At 36.7% G+C, this 22,747-nt stretch overlaps 1 protein-coding gene across 1 annotated transcript in view; it reads left to right on the plus strand.

Annotated features, from left to right (window-relative positions):
• The window catches only part of corn (microtubule-binding protein cornetto), a gene marked incomplete in the record, with an annotated part of 206,990 nt that overhangs the window by 144,584 nt on the left and 39,659 nt on the right, over positions 1-22,747 (plus strand). The window contains 2 exon segments of the mRNA XM_081770780.1: positions 10-1,804; positions 21,162-21,286. Of these exon segments, the coding sequence (XP_081626906.1) occupies positions 10-1,804; positions 21,162-21,286 (1,920 nt within the window).

Below are 22,747 nucleotides of genomic sequence, written 5' to 3' on the forward strand. Positions count from 1 at the left end.
GGACTTGACTCTATAAACAGTGAACTAGTGCAAGCATCGTGTGAATCTAGCTTAATCAGTTTCTCTGGTAGAGAGAGCAGTTGTCGAGATGACGAAATTTGTGCCATTGCCGATGTCACTTTGACGTCATCGTTTGAAGCAGATAAGCTTCCTGAAGTCACAATCACTGCAGAAGATCTTAAGTTGCCGCTCGATAACGAATGCACCACGAGTGAATGCGAATCTACTAGAAGTACATCAACTGCAAATTCTCGGAAGAAAGAGAGTGCTGTAAGTGCGAAAAAGGTATCTACCGCTAACAAAGGAAGCACAAAGACGCCAACAAATTCCCAGCGAACAAAGCCAGGACCTCGATCTTCTGTCAAATCACAATTAAATTCGTCTCATGTACGTGAACCCGAAAGTAGGTCTCCAAGAAATAGTACTCCTAGAGTCTCGAAGCAAGGACCTGGAGCAATTAAGAAACAACAAATTGAAAGGGATAAGTCAACGTCTCGCACCAGTAGTAGCAGTAGTACAAGGGAGAGAACACCAAGAGAGAGAAATACAAACACATCTTCATGTGGAAAAGGCAACTTAAGGAATTCCACTCCATGTTCGACTCCAAGATCTTCGTCCAGGGCTCCATCTGTAGGTCCTACACCACGGTCGCGACAAAAAGCGGAAGTTTCAACGCCAAAGTCACAAAATTCAAGTCATATGAGATCAGAATCATCCGTTAGGCACTCTCAACGTGTAAGTGGAGATGGTAAAACGCCGCCAAAGAGAAGTACAAATGTCGGTAAATCACCCAAAGACTCAAAACCTCCTGTGCCAATCAAAGAAGAAAGAAGAGTTACAACTTCTGATAAATCTGAAAGGATAAGACGACTAAGTGGGGATAATCCAGAACCAAGAAGAGTCAGGACTCGAACTATGGAGATGGACATAATAGTAGATCGTTATGGGACTGTTAGAAGAAGAGGCAGGAAGGTTCGAGAAAGTGAACTGGATGTAACACCAATTATGGAAAGCACTGCCACGGCTCTAGAAAAATACGCAACTCTTCCTCGACGGCGTTCAGATAAAGAACGTGGTCTTATCAGAAGCTTATCTGTGACTAGAGAACCTAGTCTTAATCGGGCTGCAAGCTTACGAAGACAAAAATCTAGGGAACCTGCAGGATACAGGTCAGATACGGAGGAAACTAGAATATTGGAAAGACCAAGGCATCGTAACAGCCTACGTGGAAGGACTCTTCCACCATATCCCCGCAAGGATAAAATCGTTATCTTCCACGAAACAGCCGTTCAAACGGCTCTGACACAGGAGGACATTGATAATGCTTTGTCTACCGTGGCCGCTCTGCGACAGAAAACTCAGAAGACTAGCACTTCACAGACTACCACAAGCACCAAAGAAAATGAAACAGAATCTGCTGAAATAAAGGACAAAAAGGAAACTGAAGAGCCTGTGTTATCTCAAGAAGAGAAGACAAATGTGGCAATGGTGTTGGACCTTCTAGACAACATTCCTCGTTCCAAGTGTGACCAAGAAGTGCAAGTGGAATTGAGCGTTGTTACGTCTAAAGAGAATGTGGATGAGTTAGTGTCCCAGTTGAAGCGTCTGAATGAGGAACATTCCAAACTTCAAGCTGAATATGCAAGGCAGAGGCAAAAGCTTTTGCAGACTGAGCAGGAGAAAGAGGAACTGTCGAGGCAGCTAAATGAGGAAAAGGCTGAAAAAGTAGAAGTACAGCAAGAACTGGATAAAACATCAAGAAGAGTGATGGGGATGCTTGAAAGCATTGAAGGAGTCGAAAAAGGTAAGTGTCATATTTTTTAATGCCTTATTATTAGGGCCGTTTAGGCACCGTGAAATTGAGTCTAAGTTGCTAGCAAGATTAATACATATCTGTAGTACTATTTCTTGAACTCAGCAATGTACTAAAAATATTTCAAATTGCAATTTAAAAGTGCTACTGTATTGTTAGAGGAAAATTTTATTTTCTAGAATAACGTTTCGGAATTGAATATCGTAGAGTACATTAACTTCCGAGCATTTTGAATAGGAATTTAATACTAAAATTAACAGAGGTTGATTCATTTATATCGATCAGAAGTTAATGTTCAACTACCGCACATGCGCAATTCATCGCCGTGAGATTGCCACAAGGCAGGCAACAGTATGTCATTAGTGACGCAGTACAGCAGTTTGGTCGAGCGTAGTCTGATGCCACTGAAAGTGAACAGATTCTGGGAGGGATTCTTTCCGACGTTAAGTTCATGGCGTCGCGCATCGTAGAAATGTGTAAAGTGCGTAATTTTCGTGTAGGTCTACCACTGTGAATCGTATTATATAGAAGTATGCGGTACCGAGTCCTGGGCCCACCACACCAAGGCGAGCAGATAGACACCGGCCTTCCGTGAAAAGGACACCATTGCTATTCCGTGTGGTTCGGCGTATGGCGATCTCCGAAAATCCCTCCACACTGCGTGCGATGGGCAGAAAATGCCTCACATCGCAGGCAACAATCAACCGCACCATTCACAGGAATTTACGTCTTACGGTCGTTCACAAAGTGGTGTGCACGCCTTGAAACAGTCTCATGTGGCTTAGCGAAAAAGGAACTGCAGGAGGCTGTATAAACATAATCTTGCAGGTGGTTGGTAGAAATTTATTGTTACCCTTGATGAGGCTTGGACTTACGTCACAGATTGTGGTCAAGTTCTTGCCATTACATACAGGATGATGAGGGCCGAAGCATGTTCTTCCGCCAGTGCGCAGAGAGTTTCCGAAAATAGTTCATGATTGTGGAAAGTTTCTCATACAGAAGAAACCACTTTTCAGAAAGGTGGAGCGTAACATCAAAACTAATACTGGATACTACCAGACTCACGTCCTGATTGAAATGTATCAGCATGAAATCCCAGCATTGTGTGAACAAGACTTGAACCAGGTTGAACTGCATTAAGACAAGTCATCCATCCACACGGCGAAAACACTGCAGGAATTCTATCGCCAGGAAAAAACTGAAATTGGGGCAATTCCCTTCTCTGACAACCCTGTCAAGAGTCCAAATGCAAGTCTAATGAACTATTATACTTTCGGAATCCTCAAGCGACCCTGTCCATGGTCGAACCCGCATCTCCGGCCTGTAGTGAAGAGAAGTGGGATGAAATATCCATAGTCCAACAGCAACGCAGTCTTCTGCAGTGGACAACTCCGATACCGGGCAATAGACAGTAGAAGAGGCCTGCAGATTGAATACAACCGGTGGTGTAAACACGGCTTTTCCCAGGTAAGTGGCATATTCAAAGTCTGCTCAATGTAACTGAATCAACCTCTGTATTACTCACATAAAGTGATAAAATGCTTATTATTAAACCAGTTATAGTATTTATAATTATTATAATTAAAACACATTCTAAGTAAAATAAATCTCAGTGGGTTCGAGTGAGTTCATGCCTAACCTGAAGCGATAGATGATGCCAAATGGGAATATTTTTGCGTATAATCCCGTATCCGATAAGGCCTCATTGCGATGATACAAGCCTTGCAAATTGTCGGCAGGTTTTGTCATTCAGATTCAAACGAAGCGCCTGCAATGTCTGGCAACCCATTATACGTAGCTTTTCAATTGGTTGTCTAACAGAAGGATAGTGCTATGGTAGAAGCGGGCAATCATTAATTCTATAACAGTAGCACAGGTCTTTATATAACCAAAGTGACATGGATATCAGTATGATTGAGTAGTTGAGATGGAACGATTCACAAATACAGAATTATCAGATACGCGTTTTGCTTACGATGAAGTGCATTGTAGCAGAGAAACAGAACGTATTACGTGACGTTATTGCTTGGAGTTTAAAAAAAAAAAAAAAATCCCTGAAAAGTTACTAGAAAGCTGATAGTTAGAGAATGGGAACTGAATAAATTATTTTGAAAATCACACTTTTAAATTCGTATATGCTTATGTTGAAGAGAGAGAATAAATCCAGGAGGAAATACTAATAATGCTGTGCATGTAGAAATGAGTGGAAGTATATTTTTCCATTAAATACTTTCTTCACCTTATTTTTTAAAATCGGGAAGGAGTTATTAATTAACTCCTACATAAGTTGCTGGTTTGAATCCTAAGCAGTAAGCATTGCATTGCCTTCTTCTAAGTCTTTTTTTCCAGTTAGCTGGGGTCGGCTTTTCGGTTCGCTGTCCTCCACTTGTTTCTATCCTGTGTCATATCCACTGTGATACCACACTGTACCGTATCGTTCTTAACACAATCTCCCCACTTCTTCTTTGGCCAGTTTCAGGCTCGTTTTCCATTCAGTTCTATAGCATTCACTCGGTAAACTACGTATTCCAAAGGTCTTCTTAAATACCCAAACCATCTCAGTCTACTTTCTTGCAATTTTTGTACTGTTGGCCTCACCTTTAGTGTTCTCCGAATCACTTTAGTCTTAATTTGGTCCTTCCGCATCACTCTACACTAGGGATGGACAAAACCGGTTTTTATAAAAACCGGAAACTGGTTTCTAGAAAAACCGAAACCCGAAAAACCGACATTTCTGTTTTATCCAAATACCGAGTTCGGTTTTCACCGAAACCGGTTTTTCTTCAAATTTAAGAAAAAACCGGACCCGGTTTTGAAGAAACCGGATTCTGTGAAAACTGAACCCGTTTTGGAGAAAACCTATAACCGGTTTCGGTGAAAACCTATAACCGATTTTAAAGAAAACCGAAACCGGTTTCGGCGAAAAACCGAACCGTTTTTTATAAAAAAAAACGAAAAACCTGTTTTTGTGCCCACCATTACTCTACACATCCACGGCAGCAACTTCATCTCCGCAACATGCAACTTCTGTTCCTCGTTCTTCTTCGTTATCTAACATTCCGCTCCGTATAATATGGCTCGTTCAGTGCATTTTTAAGAAATCGCTACTGGGTATCCAGGAACAAAGAGAGCCCTTGATACCATAACAAAATTCAAACGGTACAGAACATGAGAAAGGTTTACAATTTGTTACGCTTTGTGACATAAAGGGTTCTTTTTAACAATTGAGGGGGTTAGCGCAACAGTGGTCTAACCCACATTTTTAAAAATGGAGGAAAATCAAGTTAAACATGAACACGTGATTTTTTTTTTGTACAATATACGTACAATGTATATACATGTATGACACATTCAACTACTTGTGGTTGCTTTTGGTATATTGTGCAAAAAGCACTTGTGTTTAACTTGATTTTTCTCCACTTTTTGAAAATTTGGGTTAGACCACTGTTGCGCTCACCCCCTCAATTTAACCATCGAAAACTTTTCAATCATTTTGTAGCATCTCACTGATCGTAAAATCACCAAAGAAAAGGAATATTTAAGAAGCTGAAGAAGAAACGAAAAAATAGACAGTGATCTATAATCTGAGTATTAGAGCTCCAAATATCTGAGTATTAGGGAATAAGGAGATGGGTACAAAAGTAACCAGCGACAAATTTAGAAAAAAATATTTTCGTAGGGGCTTCTCTTAGGAATACTTCGTGTTTAGAAAACCCAGAATTTTAGGGGGAGGGATTTGAAGGTTTATGAGTAACATTTGATTCGTTTTCTATAGAAATTCTAAAATTTTGGAGAAGTTCAGGCCCCTTGCTCGCCGGCGTAAATCTGTCACTGAAAGTAAATGTGCAACAAAGAGAGTTAAAAATTGTTAAAAATAGCGCTTTATACTTAATGGGTAATCCCTTACTTTCTTACATGTTTGTGCCATCCATTAATTGTCAGAAAATGTGCCTGAAGAAATCTCAATTACCAATATTGCTCATAACAGACACGAAATGTTTGGTTACCAGGAAATATTAGGCCAGGATAAACCAGGTTAGGTTAAAGAGAACAATCTTTGAGAAGTCTGGAATTGGGGTAAATGAGAATTGGGAATCTTTGGAAAGCGAGCCAAATTACGGATGCACGAGTGTAGCTCAGGAATAGCTGAAAGCTAATCTCAACAGTCCTCTAAAATAACGACTCAAAATTATGTATGTATAATCAATGCACTCAATACAACCCAATCTAAGTAAAAAGTCAAAAGTAGTTTTGTCAAAGTTTATAACTTAATATGCATCGCATCAAATGAATATCAGCAATATAGTGCATAGCAGATCAGTGTGATGGTAGGATGTGTGTAACAATCATGTGGTGGTAAATAATAAAAGGCAATCTGACTTTAAAGGAAAAATCATCTGTGGTAGCTTATTCTCAATAAAACGGAAATGGGTTCTAGGAAACTCGATATTCACTTGTCTCCAGAAAACATACAAGCTGCAAAAGAAAACAAACATGGCAAGCCTAACTAATTCGGTCGCTTTAGTTCCTTCCTATTTACCATAGCCTCTTCTTCAAGAGACAGGTTAGCTTAGCCTCAAATATGTTCCAACACGTGGGCCTACCGTATAGATGACAGACAACAAGCCTGGCTTTGACTTCACGTAGCTCCATTAATTATTCGGCGTGAGAAATTTTCACTAAAAAACCATCGGCGTCGACACTCTGAATCAGCAGCTCCTTCTTGCTCTACATCTCACAGTTTTTGATCGAAAGTTGCCACGTCAGAAACACAACTGGCTATCGTCGTAAGGCAGTGTTCTAAAAAGTGTAAAAGTTCTATTCACAATATTTTATTATGGAAATAATCAGCCCGGCTTTAGGATTTTAATTTTGGGTAGGTCCGCATCCTCGCTTATGGATATATATATACACATTTGATTGATTAATGACAGTAGGAAATTATTTTTACAGTAGTGATTGATGCTATTTGTTAAACAATTATCTACCATTAATATAAATATTGGAAAATATATTTACTCTTTATTGTATTTTTTAGTGTTTATATATTTATCAAAATTTTTGGGTAGGCCCATGCCTACCCGGTCTACCCGCTAAAGCCGCCACTGGAAATAATGTCTTAATTGTAACGAACCAAAACAATGTTGTAAGCTGAAGATAAGTAAAAATTCAATTTCATAAAAATTAAATATACAAATAGCAAATTGTTTTCTTCTGTTATTTTATCTCAGAGACTATTCAAAAGGTATATAAACCAAACGTCATTTAGACCGTCACATGTAAGAATTCGGTTTCAATCTTTCTACTATTTTAGTTGGTCTATTAACTTTCTCTGCATTAGAATAGAATGAAAGTGCTAGCATCTCTAGGTAGACAAATGAGTACGCGAAACGAAGAACAGGGGAATATCTGAAATTTCAAGAATGAAGCTCTCCAATTCTATACTTATCCACAGAATACAAGCTAATACATATAGTTACAAAACCAAAATATATTTGTGTAATTTTAAATTAACAGTAATTCAAGTAATTTCTTGTTCAAGCACTCTTCCAGCAATTTAAAGATTTATGAAGTGCACTGGGTATCCAAACTGGTGGGCCTGGGTATCCAAGTGTTGGGCCTGGGTATCCATTTGGATACAAAAAGGTAGCTTAAAAAATGCCCTGCTCGTTACTGTTTTGTAAACTTTTCATTTAAGGCGTATTGGTACCGTACGGTCACACAATACTGCCACTTCTCTCCATTTTGTCCAATCGCTGCTAATTTTGCTGCTTACGTCTTCTTCCTGCCTTTTCTTGCAGTATTGATTCCAAGTGCTTGAATTTCACCGTCATTACCACCTTTTCTTTGTCCAGTCGTATTCTTGTATTCTCGATTACATTTTTCGTGAAAGAACAATGTAGATTTACTAATTCTAACTTGTTTGCTCTTCAATGCTCCTCTCCAGGTATCTAATTCCTCTTGCAGTGCTGCCTTGTTCACACTCACCAACACGATGTCAACCTCAAATAGCAAATTCCAAGGTGCTAACTCTTGGATATTCTTTGTAAGGTCATCTATCACAACTGCGAAAAGGTATAAGCGAAGACTAGATCCCTGATGGTCTCATTTTAACTGTGTACTCTTGTATTATTACGCGCACTCTTCACTCCTATCCTACATCTATAAATATATCCTAAGCATTGGATATATATGTAAACCGGATATTCATCATATTACTATATCAAAACTGCCTAATGTTTACGAGTAATCGCGGAATCTTTTTCAAAATATATGCGTGTATGAGAGAAAAAAGGGGCAATATAAACCCAATTGTTTGTGACACTTTCCAGCTTTCTAGTGCTTTTTTTTAAGTTACACTTTTTATAATAATCGGACCCCTTCGCATCATTCAGTACTAATTTGATTAAATTGTTTTATTTCTATAAATTCTCAAGTTTCTTTAAATCCGTTTTTGAGTTTGATAACTAAAGCCTGTGACAAACATCTTGGCATTTCAGCTAAACGAATAAAACGCAAGCTCTGGTGCGACGTTGCAAAGTGGGAAAGGGGTGTGGCTATAGCTAAGTAGACAAACTACAGCGCGATCAGGTGGCAAGGATAGATGTGGATGTGCACAATATAAATGTGGCAATACCGCTGGCCTCTCATTTGCTAGCAGCATTTAAAGGGAACTTGGAGCGCCGCCTTCAAATGCCAAGATGTTTGTCACGCCGTTTAGTTTTAAATGTTTCAACCATTTTTTTTTCTAAACCTCTTGAAATTTCAGTTACTCTGTTCGTGACAACTTTTTCCCTGGTGGACACTACTGCGCAGTACATCTCGTGTCACTCTATTATTATTATTTATTATTATTATTTATTATTATTATTTATTATTATTATTATTTATTATTATTATTATTATTATTATTATTATTATTATTATTATTATTATTATTATTATTATTATTATTATTATTATTATTATTATTATTATAAGTGCTTTGCAATATTATAGAATTTCTTGCTGGTGCTGCACTATTTGGAATCCGTAACGCTTTCAAATACGGTAGCGATTTAACAGCGTGTATAATTTCATGGAAAGCTAAGTGGTTTATTTTTGTATCCAATGATTATTTCACGGTGAAAGATAAATTAAGTATCTCTATTTTAGCATGCCTTGTATATTTACTCTTCTTTACTTCCTATGGAATAAAAAATTAGTGTGTGTGTAGTGTGTTCATCGCTTTTTACTTTTACTCTACAAGTGTTTGATTAGCAGAAGAGAGAGAGAGAGTAGAGGAAAGTTTAATTTTGTTATATTTAAAAATGACGGATTAAATGTGGTTTAGAAGAGCCTCTAAAATAAATTACATCATTTCCATTTAATTACAGCTCTTTGTGACATTCCGACAGTGTAGTACTTGTGTTGCGTAACATTTATAATTAAACGCAAATATTTTGAAGCTTCAAAGTAAATACTACAAGCAAACATATTGCGTGACGCTCTGATATTTGCATTTATTAGTACTCATTAGAAAAAAAAAAAAAAAGCAGTATGGAAGTATTTGAACTGTATGTGCAGTAGCACTTACTAGAGACGCAAAGGCTCCACTTTATAGAGTTTTCTGTTTTTTTTTTGAGAAACCGAATTTTATTTCACGGCTTCTTCGTCTGAGAGATCTTGAGATTTTTTAAAAAGATTTACATTTTTATTTCCCATTATAACACATTATAAACTATTAATTAATATATTGTGAAGAGAAAAAAAATTAGAAAGTTAAGGTATCAAAGAAAATCGCTCATTCAATAGGAAAGAAAAAGGACTGTTCGGTGTATACAGTGAGTTTTCTAGTTCCAACGAATTCTTCGTAGAGCTGATAGAATAATGTTGAACGAGAAAAATGTTTTAGTGAAATGTTTAATAGCGTTAACAATAACTGTTCTCAAAATGTAGCATTCAATTTTCATGGAACAAAATTATCATTTACAGTTTATGCATTAATTGACACTTCCAGCTGTATTCATATATATTTATTCCACCTACATGGGATAGGAAGAGATCAGAAGGAAGCAAGAATAAGTAAAGGAGTGAGGCAAGGATGTGGACTTCCACCTCTCCTGTTCAACATCTGTATAGAAGAGGCTATGAAATAATTCTTGGATAAAAACGAGAAAGGCGTGAAAGTAAATGGTCAGGATTTCAGCACAATAAGGTTTGCTGATGACATAGCATTGATAGCGGAGAACGATGAGAACATGCAGGAAGCACTTTCGAACATGAACGACCAACTGGAAAAAACATGCAAAATGAAGATAAATAAGGAGAAAACGAAAGTGATAAAGTGCACAAGAGCAGGACAGGAAGGGACAAACGTATGGCTAGATGGACAGAAAATCGAAGACGTTAAGACGTTCCCCTATTTAGGAAGTCTAATATCCTCGGACGGAAGAAGTGAAAAAGACGTAAGTTCCAGAATAGCATAAGCATTCAATAGGAAAAGAGGACTACTAACAACAAGAAATGTGTCGCTGGACGTTCGTAAACAATTTATTAAGACATTGGTATGGAGCGTGGCGCTGTACGGATCATAGACGTGGACATTGAGAAAAGCTGAAATATCCAAGCTGGAAGCATGTGGTGTTGCGCAGAATGCTGCGTATATCATGGACCGAAAGGAAAAGGAATGAAGACGTACTAAAGGAAGCAAATGAAGGACGACAGATCATGAAGATAATAGGAAAAAGAAGAAACAGCATGCTTGGCCATCTTATTCGACACTCCGATTGGATCACTGTGCTGATAGAGGGAAAGGCAGAATTAAAACCAGGAAAAGGAAGACCAAGGATAGAATATCTAGATGCAGTTACGAAGAAGAGGCATTATCAAAGTGTAAAACATCTCTTCCAAGCGAGAGGAAAGTTCTAAAATTTCCATGTTGTCCACCAACCTATGGTTGAGATGAACAAGACGACGACATGGGATGGACAAAAATATGGAAACAACTGAAAACTTGCACATTACCTTTATTACAGGGTTTCTACTGCTCAGGGAAGTCAGGAAAAACTCAGGGAAAATGGTGAAACTCAGGGAAAAAAGACTGGAAATCTGGGAAAGTCAGGGAAATGTTATAAAATATATTTTTCAACGTTAATTGTACACCAATTTCAGCTTAGCCAACCATTAATGATCACAGCATGGAACGTTGCTCAGATTTTTATGGATGATAAGTGAAATGTACGTATGAGAAATTGATTATTATTTGTCTCTATGGAATAAATGGTCTCTTATATAAATATTCACTGTTATTTATTCATTATTTATATGTGAACGTCATCTAATACCTGTCATGAAAGTCAGGGAATTTCCTGCCAAAGGTCAGGGAGAAGTCAGGGAAATAGATTTCTCCAGATCAGTAGGAACCCTGTATTAATAGCGAGTCGGACCACGTTCGGCACGCAGAACGGCCTGCAGTCGACGGGGAATGGAAAAGTACAGGTCGCGTATGGTTGTCAAAGGGATATTGTACCATTCTTCCGCCAAAGCAGCTGCAAGTTGTTGTAGAGACGAAGTGGTGGGTAGCGGGCTCGTACCTTGGGTCTCCAAAACTTATCACAAGAGATCAGTGATATTGAGGTCGGGCGATTGTGGAGGCCACTATATCACTATTTCATCAAGAATTGTGTCATCGCTTTCCCCAAACTAAGATGCTTTCATACACTAAACACCTCCCAAACACCACCTAAAAGTATTTATACTGGAAGGGTGTACAAAGATTTGTGCGGGTGAAAGGGAAGCTTGCAAAATCCCTGGGACTCGTTGAATGTTGTAAAGTGTTCCATGTTTTTTTTTTTTTTTTTTTTTTTTAAAGTAATATTCACGAGTATCTAAAATTCTAATTTAGTAAGGTGGAATAACAAGTTGCGTGAATATAAATTTAGATAATTATTATTTTCGAATATAATTATAGATATCACTACAACAAAATAAAAGAAAAATTAACAATCAAAATAACGGTCTTAGTAATCAAGTACGCTAATAGCTTTAAAGCTATAATATTTATAATTTCAGGTATTATTAATTTTTTACAATTCTAGTACTGATTTCTATCCTTGGAATCTTCTTAATAACAGAATATCAAAATTTTATACAAAAGCTGGAATAATGAGTGGACCCTAATCACACTTAAACTTTCAGTATACACTTGTCCAGTTAAATTTAATGGCGGCCTTTTTTAACAGAATCAAAATATTTAGTTACAGTTAAATAATCAAAATCATAGAACAGACTCACCAAATTTAGATGATATAACACTGAGAACTTTCTCGATATCACAAATAATAGTTGTATAAAACTGATGATCAAGAAGGGTTCGACCAGTTTCAATTTTCCCTGAATTCTGACGCAATTCGTATAAACAGAATTTCACGCAGAAGATTTTGACTTCGGTCGCAAGATGGCACTGTTACAAACTTATCAGTGTTATCAACTCAGGTTCCACTCAAATATTTTATATCTGACTTTTTTTTCTTTGTTTTCTTCTTTTTTTAAAAAAAAAAAAAAGATGCAACAAAAGGTACTTTTTAATTTTGAATCAACTACAGGAAAATTAAGCTAGTTGAGTAATGGGGCGTTTACACTTAGTCGATTTGCGTTCGATTCAGTTGAATTGACGTCACTTTCAACTTAATCGACCGTGTAAACGGGAATTCAACTTAATCGCTTGTTGATCGAAAGCGACTAATCGACTGGCAACTGAATTGAAAGACGTTCTATTTTCTGTGGTTGAAATAATTGAACACATCCATCGATCTGATTCGGCCTAGTTGCTTCGATTTAGTGGCAAATGCAGCGAGTCGATTTAGTCGTGCGACTAAATCGACCAAGTGTAAACGCCCCATTACTGTTGCAAACCCAAATCACAAAGTAGAACAGGAACTGTGTTCAGGGGCGGCGCCAGTTTTTTTTTCTGGATGGACCTTGTATATTTTTCAGGAAAACGATATGTTAGAACTAGTAATACAGAATATGTTAACCCCCCCCCCAAAAAAAAAAAAAATCATGTCAAATTGCTTAAAATATGACTTTTTCCAAGGGGCCCCTAAATCTTTTAGAGCGATATTTGTCTGGGAAGCGACATTTTCTAATGGATCGGGGAGGCTAATATATATATAATTTTGTTCTGAAAGGGACTTCTCTGTAAAAAGTAATTTGCTAGTGATGACTGTATGCTTAATGTAGGGAGGAGTCTTAAAAAGAAAAAAAAATCTTGACAAGAAGAAAAGAATCAAATAGTCATTTATTGATCAGAAAGTACGTAGGTAACTTTAAGACCTGGATATTCGAGACAGTTCCGACCTTTATAGTAAGTATTCATTATTGAGGTCGTGCTTTTTCATGCTATTGCCAGCTAGGTAAAATATATTTTATATAGTGGTAGTCCACGTCATAAGATGAAATTTTAATATTATGACACCTTCGTGATTACCAAGAACGTGCTCCATTTACATACAAAAGTTGAGTTTATACTTTGTAGATATTAAAGTTAATCTTATCGTCCCTCTAGAGCACGTGCAGAAAGAAAACTCAGAGACAACACGCAAAGCTACTTTTTTTTTTTTTTTTTTTGGTATTCTGTGGTAGCTACTTAAAAAAATCCTGCAAGAGTGTGTAAATATACAAAATACACGTTATTGACATTCTAAATACTAAAATAGTCTTTTTACTGCCCCAGTAACTATCGGATTGTTTCATTCAAGTAATAATAAACTTTGGGAGAGACAGTCAAAAGGATCATTTGAGGCTTATATTTATGAATGAGTTTTGTGCTGATAGTTGATTTGAGCTTAAGCTTATGCCAAACGACAATAGTCTAGGCCAGTGGTTCTCAAACTTATTGTTACCACGACCCACATTAAATAATAAAATGTATTTTGTGGCTTACTTACTTTTATTCAAATACACATGGACATTCTACATAATGGGGGCGTATTTCAAACTAATTAAATTTTGTAAATCATATCTCGAATTTGTTATTTCGTAGACTAAAAAAATAAAAATTCACATGATATACAAAAAGTAATTGGAAAGCAAAATATCTGTACAACTATTCATAATGAGTCGCGTACAATGCATGTGCTTGTTTTCGATATTCATTAATAACTGTATTGATATCCATGCTGCTGACGAATTAGGCTACTATCAGGCGCAAGGAATTGGACACTTGCAGTCTATTTCTGTATTTAGTCTCGATCCCCGCCATCCTGTTCTTTACATTCTTCTATGTCTTTAAGGAAGTAACCAGGACTCTGAGTAACCACTTACTGTAGTATTCACCTCATTAACAAACGTTTCCAATTTTAATTTTCTGAATAGTACTTCACATCAAAATAAAATTTCCATAATTAGAAGGAAAAACTTCTAGCGACCCACCGAAAAAAACGACCCGCGACCCACACTTTGAGAAACGCTTGTCTAGGCTCTAAATATCCCTTGCGTACACCAAGAATGTAAGATTATAACCTCAATAATATTTTTTTAGGAGTTTAACCCCCAAAAAATTAGGGATGGCCAAAACCGGTTCCTGGAGAAACCGGTTTTCGGGTCTGAACGGATCCGGTTCTAGAAGATCCGGTTCCGGAACCGGTTCTTCGAATCCAGGTCTGGAACCGGTTCTGAAAACCGGATTTCCAAGAACCGGTTCTGAAAACCGGATCTTTGTGGCCATCCCCCCAAAAATCGTATTTGAGATCCCAAATATGTGAGGTGTACAAGAAGCAATCAACAACTTCCCGGAATGTAGTTTTGGAATTTGTGATGGAATCAATGAAACTTGTATAGTACAGTCCTTAAGCTGTCTAATTATGAATTTGACAAGAGTAAACAGGTCATAACAGGCAGTGTACAAGTATTGTAGCTGAACAAAGGAGAGAGTGATGATGAGTTGACGCAACTTCACAGATCGAGCAATGTCCAAACATCAAATTTATGCGTAAATTGGAGGAAAAACTGCTTCAGAGATTTGAATAGCCTTAAAAACGGTTTAGCACCATCGGTTCTTTTGGTTCTTCCCAAAGGTAAAAGCTAAAAATGGGACTTTTCCATTTCGCCACCATAGAAGAGCAATCTCTGTGTGTGTTCTGTAGGTGACTCCTTTGAACTTATGTGATCGAATGTGTACTTACAATGGTGGTAATAAAGAGCTGCAACAACATTTCGGGAGTTTTGACCACTCCTCGTATATACCCTCTCATGTTCCAAACCCTCTCAGGTTTTAACCACATCGAATTTGTTTTAGATTTAACCAAAAAATGCTAATCTCTGGGAAGCACGTCTGTTTGACATTAATTGAAACAACAATACTATTCTAAGACTTTATATACTCTCTCTTAATATGTCAAGTATGTGAGGTTTTAACACTGCCGATATTTTTCGAGATTCAACCCAAAAAAAGTTTTAACCTAATAATGTTTAACCTTTTAATCTGAAAACAAATTCTAACGTCAGCACACATTTCCACGTACTTATGAGAGATGGATTGTCAGTGTTACCCGTGAAGATGCTAACAGATGGACTTAATTAACGAACCCAGCCAAAATAATCGCCCTAGTTGTCCCCTGCAAAAACAAAAATTAACATTTTGCTTTCGTTCAAGAGTTATTGGGTGGACTAACGGACGTTCAAACATTACAGTCTTATAAATCCCACTAACATGATCCTAATAACATTACAATCTTATGAGCAGGGGCGGATCCAAAACCGTCTTCTGGGGGGGGCGGTTTGTTGTCATACTGCTACTTTTAAGGGCTCCAAACTTTGGGGTGGGTTTTATTTATATGTATATATAAAATAAGAAAGTTTCCTCTTCTGCGGGAGGGGCGATTGCCCCGATCGCCCCCCTGGATCCACCCCTGCTTGTAAGGCCCACTAGCGTGACCCTAATAACACTACAATCGTATAGGTCCCACCAACATGATCCTAATAAAAGATAGTTCGTCTAGAGCAGTGTTATTCAACCTTTTTTGTCGCGTAAACCTAGACTAGGCAGTTCGGCATCCAACTGTGTACCTCTGAAGCTATTTAAAAGAAATTAAATTGAAGTGAACTTACTAAACTTAATACACATGTTCTGTTGATTAAAAAGGGGGACAGAGACCCAACAAAAGGATAATCAGTGTGTGCCAATCAAAAGACTATTTACAGGGGGATAAAGTTCACATCCGAAAAAAAAAAAAAAAATAACATGGAAAATTTCAGAACATATGGGATATATCCCCTCATCCTCCCTGATAATTCACACACTAAAGGCAATGTTAAAAATTCAAAAACTAAAAGTAACTTTAGAAATAACCTGTTAATGAGATTTATTAGCTTATTTCCGGGACGCTAACTCTTCGATTCTTAGTCAAATCTTCGAGAGTTTGAGAATCAGAACTGATTCTAGATTCAAGCAATTTCTGTGCTTCGTTTTTATTGGTGTTAACGCAGAGAAACCATTAGAAAGAAAAAATCTCCAACTATGATAATTCAATAAATATTGGAAATATGCTTAATTTAGGATTATGTACCACAGAAACATCTTCACGTATCCCCGGTTGAATAGCACTGCTCTAGATTAGCTGTACATTTCCTTCAAGTTGTATGTAGTTCCGAGTTCGATCCCATTGAGAGCACGTGTTGTAAGGATACCATGTTAACCATTTATCCGCCAATGAGAACAGTGTATAAAATAAGTTTCAGAAGCTCATACAATGAACTACATTGTAGTTTTTTTTTTTTTTTTTTTTTTTCATTTATGCTTTATAAAGATCCAGAACTCAGTTTTAGGGTAATATCCTGTTTTAGAAGCTAGTGGGGAATTAATCTTCCGTATTACATCGCACCATTTGTATACCATCTTATCTTTTAATATTGGACCATTTCGAACACATAGAAAATATGGGCCAATGTTGCCCCAAAAATTGGGCCAAAGTTACCCCACACAATGAAACGCTTAATACAGGGTTTTCATAAAGTCTGGACGGATTTAATTTGCTTATAATTTTCATAAAAATGCTCATAATGAAATCAAATAAAGTGCAAACGGTAGCGGAAGGATTAAATTTTTAGTTGGCAACACTGTTAGATAAGCGTCAACTCTGAACACGTTGAGAGAGGGAGAGGGAGGGCAAGGGTCATTTTCTTACCAAATTCCATCCATTGTTGTTTTCATTGTTGTTTCAATGTTGACTGTTAAAAGTAAGTTGTAAGCTGTATTGGTGTGTGTGTCTTTTAAAGAAATAAATAAATGAAAAACTCCTCTGAGAAGACTATTTTTTTTACCGTATCAAAGATGGCGTCTGTGAAAGAGAAAGCGCAATGTGTTCTGTGGTACGCAGAGCTAAAATCACCAATTCTGGTGTGTCGAAAGTTCACCAAAGAGTTCAAAAAGCCGGCACCGACTGAGAGTGCAATCCGAAAGTGGCATGCTAAGTTCTTGGAGACAGGAAGCGTCCTGGACCGTCCTCGAAGTGGGAGGCCGCCAACATCGCCTGCAACAGTGAGCAGGGTAAGGGAAAGCATCATCAACAGCCCACAGAAGTCGATTCCTAGACGGTCCATGGAACTCGGAATTCCACAGACAACCGTGTTTAAGATAGCCAAGAAGACGATCAAGGCCAAAGGTTACAAAATCAAGATAGTCCAGGATCTGCATGATGAAGATTTGGACATCCGGTTCAACTTCTGTGACGCCATGCTCAAGCAGTTGGAACATGGCGACGTTCTCTCCTTTCAGCCATCATGTTCTCAGATGAGGCAACCTTCCATGTCTCCGGGAAGGTTAAGCGACACAACTGTCGCGTTTGGGGCACGGAAAACCCAAAGGAATTTGATACACATGAGAGAGATAGCCCTAAAGTGAACGTTTGGTGCGCTGTGTCCTATGATCATCTGATTGGACCGTTCTTTTTTAAAGAGGAGACCGTGAATGGAGATTCGTACCTGGATATGTTGCAGAAATACCTCATTCCGGAACTGGAGGCACGTGGAATCCAGAACGACATCGTGTTCCAACAGGACGGGGCATCCCCTCACTATGCAATCAAGGTGTGAGAGTTCCTTGACGAGAAATTCCCTAAGCAATGGATTGGCCGCGGTGGCCCGACCGCTTGGCTGCCAAGATTACCCGACCTTACCCCCTGCTACTTCTGGCTTTGGGGTCATGTGAAAACGGAAGTTTATGCAAAGAAGCCAAGTGATTTGGAGAACTTAAAGGACAAAATCAGGGCGTCTGTGGCTGGCATTTCGGATCAAACATGGCGGAACGCTGTGAGTGGATTCCAGCGCCGCCTACGCTAATGTGTGGACGTAAATGGCGCCCAGTTGGAGGTGTGGCGGTGAATGAACTGAGCTGGTGCAGATTAAGGTAAAAATTTAATCCTTCCGCTACCGTTTGCACTTTATTTGATTTCAATATGAGCATTTTTATGTAAATTATAAGCGAATTAAATCCGCCCAGACTTTATGAAAACCCTGTAGTTTTTTTGTGTAATTGAACAAACATTTGAGGCGTTAGCTTATCAATATTCGCTAATGAACATGTTTGAGTCTATATTCTACGTACTTGTGCATTTAAGATATGTCACTTTAATGGAATGAACAAAAGTTGTGGAACTTGAAATATAATAAAGTGTTTACTTGCTAACAATTGCTAGCATTTTGCTTGCTTCCCACGTTCCGGAAACAAATCACTAGCGCCAATATTTTTGTTCTCAATGTTGTAATACTTCGACCCACAACTTTTCTTACTGATAGAAACCATAATAACCATAGAAAAAAATTAAATTTTTCTCTTCCTTTGTACCAAAGTTGCCGTTAAGGTTGGTGTAAAGGGACAAGTTTTGCTGATAGATGTCACTACGGTCTTCATCTCTCTCTCATGTATTTTTTTCCCTTTCACGAAAATTTACAATTTCTCTTACAAATTTCAACGTAGAGACTTCAAATTTTTAGAGAAGAAACTTCATAACCTATTAAAGGGAACAATCCGTGCCGATTTTTTATTTACAATTCTCTTGATTGTTGAAACGGTTCTATTGTTAAAGGTTTGGATATCCATTTCAACAATCACGAAAATTTTAAATAAAAAATCGGCACGGATTATTGCCTTCGATAGACTATGAAGTTACTTTTCTAAAAAAATGAAGTCTGTAGGTTGAAATTTATAACAGAAATCACGAATTTTCGTGAAAGGTAAAAAAATACATGGAAGAGATACGAAGATTGTACTGCCATCTATCGACAAAACTTGTCCCTTTAAACTAACCTTAAAGGACTAAAGTAGACTCACTTCTACGGTACGAAATTAGTTTTCTACATACTGATACTTACAGCTCCTAGCTATCAGCTAGAACTTTTAAACATCAGCATTTCCTGCAGTGTTTAAGTTATAAAAGAAATATTGATACCGTTTACCAGTTTATTTCTAACAGTCTGGAGCTACTGTTAAGTCTATATGGCAACGTTTTGTTTGTGCTGCTCTCTTTGCAAACATTTTTAGATACAAATTTTATAAAGGTCTATTAACATTGCTCATTTGAATAGCACCATATAAGATGGAGATGCACCGCATATAATTTTAGATAAGAAAGCAACAGTGCATTATCGCTTAATGCAAATGTAGTAAATTCCAAAAGCACATTAATATCGCTGTTCTCCGAAATAATGCACAGTGAATGTGTACTTTTATACATTATTTGTTCGCGAATTTCTCCAGAAGTCTATAGTTCCATTTAAATGGAATGAATGGGTTCCTTTCAGAACGTTTCATCAGTCCAAAATAGCTTTTCTTTTCTTTTTATTCTGAATGATATTTTGTCGTCTTTAGTAGGTAGTAAACTCCGAAGAAGTGCTAAATTATATGGAGCTAGGTTTCTTATTAAAAAGAAAAAAAAAAGTTGTATTCCAAAAATGGAAGCAGGAGCCATTTCGCAGAAGCCATCTTTTTGGCGAGGAAGAAGGGAGCGAAAGGTTATATTTTGAATCCCATTAGACGCCTTTTATCGTCTGTAATTATGTGTATCTTTCACAAGAAAGAAAAAAAAAAAGCCACCACCACCTTCTTTCCTTCTGGTATTCTTATGGCTTTCTTTTTATATTTTTCCCATCACCTTTACGGGTCTCATAAACCTTTCAGAATACACATCAGTGTTGCCAGCTATTATATTTGAAAGTAAGTAGTTAAATGGTACTTAAGCATCAATATATCTTATTATATTACATGCGGCTCTGTGTAGGTAATTTCTTAAGCCAGTGTTTTTTCCCTTCATAATGAGTATATTTTTGCCTCGTGTGTACTCAAAATGTAAGTGGTATGATAGAACTGGCGAGAAACCTCCGCAATGTGTTGTGTGCATACAAGAAGATATTAGATCTAAAATAAGTAAACACATTGTACTCTGTATTTCACGGAATATAGAAGGCTTCCCAAACATTTTTTTTTTCACAGCTGGTGAGAAAAACATGAACGATTTGAACGAAACATCTTGTATACATAATATATGACCTATCTTGTTTCTTTCGTCTAAGTGTTTCAAAATATATATACAGGGTATCTCAAAAGTCCCCTGACATAGTGTAACTCCGTTATTATCAGGGTTACAAGAAAATGTCAGAGGAAAAACCGTCTCCAAATATGATGATTTCAATCTAAAGAGAAAGATTTTTTTTTTTTTTAATCTGATGAACCGTTTGGGCTGTACACTCTTTATGCGCCCAATGTTAAGTGAAAATGCAACGTTGCCATTTGCCTGAACCCACAACATAAGTGAATGAAGTTACTGTTTGAAATGGGGGCTGGCCATCAACATGTTAGTGTAAAAGATTGCTATGCGATGCACTACCTCATTGCTATGCACTACGATTAAGGTGTAGAACTCCAGTACCAACACGCTTAAAACAGATCATAATGTGAGAAGTTTCTTAAATAAATTTAATGTGAGAATTAGTGTTAATGTTCTCATCAATAATAAATTAATGGCATCCGGTTTATAAAGGAATGTCCTTGTGATTTTTGTAAATCGCCGCTACTAGCCATAATGCCTATCTTTTAAAAGACGTATTATCATTATTATTTCGCGCTACGTAGTTTTAACTTTTTCTTTCTTTCTTTCTTTCTTTTTAATGAAGTAATAAAGAGAAAAAGATTATAGTCGTCAAGTTGCACAAGCACAACCATTTATAATCACAGCTGTTGTTATAACTTCCAATTACAAACTATTAAGACCTATAATAACTCTTTTATCTTAATTTTTCACTTTTTTAAAGAAAAAAATATATTGAATTGTGCTAGTGCTTGTATTATGAGTGTTCATTCTTTTACTTTCAGAGTTCACTAGTCGTGGTGACAGTCTTTTGGAACTGGAAAAGCAGCTGCAGTCTTCCAGTCAAGTAGTTGTCCAGCAACAACAAGAAATAGCCGATCTGCAGCAGAAATGTTGGAGCCTCCAGAAGGTTAATGAATTACTTGTCTTTGTGTGGCGCCATTTTTTTTTTTTTTTTTTTTGAAATTTTATTATTTTTGTTTCTGGACATTTTTAAAAAAAAAAATCCTTGGTATTCTTGATTACTACACGTACAATGTTTCCTTTGATTCATATTTTAGATGTTTTTGTTTGAATACGATGTTATCAAAACAACCTCTTTGTTAATGAATCAAGAACAGATCGTCATTTACATAAGGAACATTTTTTTTCCCTTCAAGTTTATACAAACTATGCAAAACTACTTCGGTCTTTCTTTTTCAAAATTACGCTGTAATTCTCAGTCAGAAGTTTCGATTTGGCGCTTGAGAACTTTTCGTCGGAGCCGGGTATTGTCGCGTCAAGCTGACGATGAGTTTTTGCTGTGAGAATCTATCCACCTGCTGCCTTTAATGATCTATGAGAATTAAAACTAGAACATAATTCATGATACCTTTTTAAGTGTTCTTACTGCATCTGCTTTCATTTTCCTTTTTTAAAATAATAATTAAAATGCGTCAGGTAACCTGAAATAATTATTTACATTGAATAGAAACTAAAAAACATCGTGGAAACGCCAGAGGAAAAATAAACTGAATGCTAACAAATGGAAACACAAGATCTGGAAAGTAACAAACCCGTGAGCAAGTACAAGACATGCGTGTAGTTTTAATTAACAAAGTTCATGACAGCATAATTAACTTTCTATCGTACAATCGTATGTAAACGCACTTAAGATTCTACAGCATATTTTTTTTTTTTTTTAAATATAGCAGTTTTGCAGACAAAACTCAAAGCCTAAGTGCTTCTGTTTTAATTAATGATGTTTTATGTTACGACTTGCTGCCTGTCTTGTTTTCTATGTGAATCTTGTTTTAACCTTGTATTTGGTGTAGTTTCTGTGAAGCACTGCAGTCTATTTTGAATTCATATAATACTTTAAAAATTAAACATTATTTCAAATAGTTTTATTATATTTATATGCTGTATATATTGATGGTTAGTGGACACATACACAATTTTATATATATATATATATATATATATATATATATATATATATATATATATATATATATATATATATATAAAATCAGGGTCACTTATCAATATTAACACATACATTATAGTTAGATTGTATTAGTTTATTTTTAACTCATATATTTTAGTTACCGAGGCAATATAATTGAAATTAAGAAAAGTCATTTAATGTATTACTGTGGGTAGATAAAAAAATCTCTTCTGTTTTTTCTTATTTATATTGTGTTTTTACATAACATTTTATGTTAGTGGAAAATATATTTTTGATTTTGTTACAAGTTAGCAATAATAATAATAATAACTGAAGTTGGTGCACATTTACTGAAAGCCTGTTCTTCGCACGGGGAGAATAGATTTATGGGAAATATTTGAACCCCTTTCCCTATAGAATATTCATTTCAGTGAAAATGTA

Source organism: Thermobia domestica, chromosome 9, assembly GCF_964235325.1.
Source record: "Thermobia domestica chromosome 9, izTheDome1.hap1.1, whole genome shotgun sequence".
NCBI lineage: Eukaryota > Metazoa > Arthropoda > Insecta > Zygentoma > Lepismatidae > Thermobia > Thermobia domestica.